This window comes from Hipposideros armiger, unplaced genomic scaffold, assembly GCF_001890085.2.
Source record: "Hipposideros armiger isolate ML-2016 unplaced genomic scaffold, ASM189008v1 scaffold_242, whole genome shotgun sequence".
Classification (NCBI taxonomy): Eukaryota; Metazoa; Chordata; class Mammalia; order Chiroptera; family Hipposideridae; genus Hipposideros; species Hipposideros armiger.
The window spans coordinates 2,458,913-2,464,186 of NW_017731592.1; the positions used below are offsets into that span (position 1 = coordinate 2,458,913).

The window sequence follows — 5,274 nt, forward strand, 5'->3', positions numbered from 1 at the left end:
TGATAATACCAACATGGGCCAGTGAAGCGACATTCTCCACAACTAGACTGAAGAACAAAAGAACAGAAACTTGTCTGTTCCCCTTCCCCCATTCCCCAATAAAATAAAATTTAAAAATCCCAAATAAACAACCTAATATTACATATTAAAGAACTAGAAAAAGAAGAACAAATGAAGCCCAAGGTCAGCAGAAGAAGGGAAATAATAAAAATCAGAGCAGAATTAAATGAAATAAAGAACAGAAAGACGGGGGTGGCTGGGTGGCTCAGTTGGTTAGAGCACATGCTCTGAACAACAAGGCTGCCAGTTCGATTCCCACATGGGCCAGTGAGCTGCGCCCTCTGCAACTATATTGAAGACAATGACTTGAGCCGAGCTGCCGCTGAGCTGCCGGTGGGTGGCCAGATGGCTCAGTTGGTTAGAGCACGTGCTCTTAACAACAAGGTTGCCGGTTGGATTCCCACATGAGATGGTGGGCTGTGCCGCCCGCAACTAGAACGGCGACTGAACTTGGAGCTGAGCTGCACTCTCCACAACTAGATTGAAGGACAACGACTTGACTGGGGTCCTGGAAAAAAACACACTGTTACCCAATAAAAAATAAATAAAAAAAAGACAATAGGAAAAAATTAATGCAACAAAGAGCTGGTTCTTTGAAAAGATTAATAAAATAGACAAACCTCTTACTAGATGCACTAAGGAAAAAAGAGAAAAACACAAATAAAATCAGAAATGAAAGGGAAGTCACAACAGGTACCACAGGAAAACAAAGGATCATTCAAGAATACTATGAAAGAATATATGTCACCAAATTCAATAACTTAGAAGAAATGGAAAAGTTCTTAGAAATATATAACCTTCCTGTATTAAAAATTATGCTGACGGTAACCACTTTGAGCACCTCTTGTAATTGCAGAAGTCAAATGTGACTTGTATTCATCTCTTGTTATTGGTATATATTGAGTATTACAATTTTCATACAGTTTTTTCCTTTCTTAAAATGTGTATGCATTTTTTGGCACCCTTTGTATATGGGCAAATAATTTTTGACAAAGGAGCCAAAAACATACAATGGAGAAAAGAAAGCCTCTTCAATAAATGGTGCTAAGAAAATAGGAAAAAAGGATAAAACTAGACTGCTATCTGTCAACTAAACTTAAGGACTTTGGGTCAGAGAAGGTTTTATGGATTTGATCTCAAAGGTAAGGGAGGTAAAAGTAAAAATAAATGAATGGGACTATATCAAATTTAAAAGCTTCTGCACAACAACAAAAAAACCATCAACAAAACAAGGAGGCAACCAGCTGTATGGGAGAAGATATTTGCAAACACCTTCGATAAGGGGTTAATATCCAAAATATATAAAGAACTCATACAACTCAACAACAAAAAAACAATCCAATTAAAAATGGGCAGAGGAACTGAACAGACACTTCTCCCAAGAAGACATACAAACAGCCAAAAGATACATGAAAAGATGCTCAACTTCAGTAGCTATCAGGGAAATGCAAATCACAACTATAATGAGATACCACCTGACACCTGTCAGAATGGCTATTATCAACAAGACAAGTAATGACAAGTGTTGAAGAGGTTGTGGAGAAAAAGGAACCTTCATACACTGCTGGTGGGAATGTAAATTGGTACAGCCACTATGGAAAACAGTATGGAGGATCCTCCAAAAATTAAGAATAGGATTACCATATGATCCAGCAATCCCTCTTCTGGTTATCTACCCCAAAAATCTGAAAACATTTAAGATAAATGTACCCTTATGTTCACTGCAGCATTATACATGGTGGCCAAGGCATGGAAACAAGCGAAGTGTCCTTTGATAGGTGATTGGATAAATGTCGCCTTACAGCCGATTCTTAGACCACCCCCCCTGCATTAGCCTCTGACCCATTAGTCGAGAGAGTGCCTCGGAAAACTGAGGCCGGATGGAATGATATCTGTAAAGCTCTCTCGGGGGGCGTCTCANTTCAGCCACTGCCTATGACTGGCTTGGTTCTACCTGGCAGAAGCTGCAAAGTGATCCACAGTTGGTTGCTGCCTATGCTGGACCTGGAGACGTGTTGGAGAGACCACACTGTGAACCGAGGACAGCTGCTACCAGTACCATGCTGTTGCCAGCTGGCCGCCCATAAGGCTCAGCAAGTGATAGAGTCTCATGCAGTACACAAGTTGGGTGATATGGGGTTTCAGGGAGTCACCAGGGTGGGGCAAGTGGTGTTCACCAGGTTAACATACATTCTGCTTTTCTGCTTTGGTGCTAGTGCTAAGCCTGGAGCTACTCGGCAAAAGGCTCAGAGCACATCGAAGTCAGCCATCACCTGCCTGGGGCCCACCAATTCCCAACAGCTGTCCAAGAAAGACTGCAGTGTGGGCCAGGGCTGGCTGCTGGTCACCTCAAATATTCAAATTATTGAAAGAGAAAAATCACCAACCAAGAATAATATATCAAGAAAAGTAATCTTTTAGATATGAAGGTGAAATAACGGCTTTTCCAAAGATACAGAAGCTGAGGAAATTTACCACCACAAGACCTGCACTACAAGAAAACTGAAGGGTGCTCTTCCATCTGAAACAAAAAGACAAAAGGATAAAAAACTATGGGTAATATGACTAACAGACAGACAGAAGCAGGTAATTGTGACCCTTGTTCAGAATAAAGGTATTACACACTTAAATATAACATAAAGATTCAAGGAGGCAATATTTTTTTTAAAGAAGAAGACAATAGCTACTGCAACTTGGAAGTGAACTCCCAGCAAACAAAATTTGTGGCAACGAAAACATAAATGGGGTGGGGGAAAAGGACTGAACTTGCACAGGTGAATGGAGATAAGATGCAATCAGAAGAAAAAGGAATGCTATATATATGAAACTTTCTTTTGCATAAACCTAATGGTAATCACACACACAAAAATCTAGAACTAAGTCGTATAACATAAAAAGAGGAAACAGAGAAAAAAAATCATAGAATACCACCAAACTAAAATAACAGACAGAAACACAAGAAAAAATAAAAAATGGAGACACAGAGCTACCAGAAAACAAAAGATAAAATGGCTATAGAAATCCTCATATATGAATAAACACTCTAAATGTAAATGGACTGAATTCACAAATAAAAAAGGTCAGAGTAGCAGATTGAATAAAAAAACAAAACTTAACCATATGCTGCCTTCAAGGGACACATCTCATTCGCAAGGACAAATATATACTCAAAGTGAAAGGCTGGAAAACAATACTCCAAACAAATGGCATCCAGAGAAAAGCAGGTGTAGTCATACTTATATCTGATGAAGGAGACTTCAAGATAAAAAAGGTAACAAGAGACAAAGATGGACATTTCATAATGATAAAAGGAACAATAAATCAAGACGACATAACACTTATTAATATATATGCTCCCAAAGAGGGAGCACCAAAATACGTATATAAAGCAACTACTAATAGAACTAAAGGGAAAAACTGAGAAAAACACAATTATCGTAGGAGACCTAAATACCCCATTGATAGCTATGGATAGATCATCCAAACATAAAATCAATAAGGAAATATCAGCCTTAAAAAACACATTAGATCAAATGGACATGATCAACATTTACAGAGCCTTTCATCCCAGAATACATGAAATTTTTCTCTAGTGCACATGGAACATTCTCATGGACAGATCATACATTGAGCCACAAAACTAGCCTCAACAAATTTAAGAAGACTGAAATCATACCAAGCATATTCTTTGACCACAATGCTTTGAAACTGGAGATCAACTGCAAAAAGAAGCAGGAAAAACCATAACTATGTGGAGATTAAACAACATACTACTAAAGAACTGGGTCAAAGAAGAAATAAAAAGGAGAGCTCTTTCCAGTCGGCGCTGAGCCATGGGCATCTCTCGGGACAACTGGCACAAGCGCCGCAAGACCGGGGGCAAGAGAAAGCCCTACCACAAGAAGCGAAAATATGAGCTGGGACGCCCTGCTGCCAACACTAAGATTGGCCCACGCCGCATACACACAGTCCGTGTGCGTGGAGGCAACAAGAAGTACCGTGCATTGAGGCTGGATGTGGGGAACTTCTCCTGGGGTTCCGAGTGTTGTACGTGCAAAACAAGGATTATTGATGTGGTCTACAATGCATCCAACAACGAACTGGTCCACACCAAGACCCTAGTAAAGAACTGCATCGTGCTCATTGACAGCACACCATACCGACAGTGGTACAAGTCCCACTATGCACTGCCCCTAGGCCGCAAAAAGGGGGCCAAGCTGACTCCTGAGGAAGAAGAGATTTTAAACAAAAAGCGATCAAAGAAAATTCAGAAGAAATACGATGAAAGGAAAAAGAATGCCAAAATCAGCAGTCTTCTGGAGGAGCAGTTCCAACAGGGCAAGCTTCTTGCTTGCATCGCTTCAAGACCAGGCCAGTGTGGCCGAGCAGATGGCTATGTGCTAGAGGGCAAGGAGCTGGAGTTCTATCTGAGGAAAATCAAGGCCGGTAAAGGCAAATAAATCATCCTCCCTCCTAGCTTAGTCCATGTAATAAAGGTGTTTTGTGTTCTGCGTCCAGGTTGTTTGAATACTCGATTGGCAAACTGGAGAGTGCCCCCACGTCCCTCTCCCTGAAGGCCAGGCCTATTATGTAGTCTGTGCCTTTCTATAATAAAGGGGACATTTCTCACCCTAAAAGTTGATGATCAGTGGGGGCAGGGATGTGGCATTCAGGCCAAACAGAGACCATAATAAGGGAGGTATCCCATCACTGGGACCCCCAACAATACTGGGGTGTTGACTGGACCGTGATTGGAACCTGAAGCAATGTTTCCTCTAACGTTGATTCGTTTAGACATCCTATACCTCTTGGACCTGGTTTTAACTTAGTTTACAACCTGGGTTCACAAGTGGTCTTGAAATCTTGAAATTGTGTTACAGATTTCTGCACTGTTGAAAGCAAGTTACATATACTTAAATATATGTATTCTGTCAGACTTTGGATGTCTTTTATAATTTTCTCGAGTCCTAATTCCTTCCACCCTTCACTATTAAAAAGTATGTTAGATTGCCAAAAAAAAAAAAAAGAATAAAAAGGAGAGATCAAAACATACATAGAGGGCCAGCCGAGTGGCGCATTGGTTAAGAACTAGCTTGGGATGCCAGAGGGTCCTGGTTCAGATCCCACATATGAGGGCCAGTGACACTGCCCTCTACAGCTAAGATGCTTAACAACAGCTCAACCTGGAGCTGGGCTGCCCTGAGTCGCTGGCGA

At 40.9% G+C, this 5,274-nt stretch overlaps 1 protein-coding gene across 1 annotated transcript; it reads left to right on the plus strand.

Moving 5' to 3' along the window:
* Positions 1 to 3,860: 3,860 nt before the first annotated feature.
* LOC109389783 (40S ribosomal protein S8) lies at positions 3,861 to 4,571 on the plus strand. The gene has a single exon (XM_019655636.1). The coding sequence runs from the start codon at positions 3,894 to 3,896 to the stop codon at positions 4,518 to 4,520; it is 627 nt and encodes a 208-aa protein (XP_019511181.1). The 5' UTR covers positions 3,861 to 3,893; the 3' UTR covers positions 4,521 to 4,571.
* Positions 4,572 to 5,274: the final 703 nt, after the last annotated feature.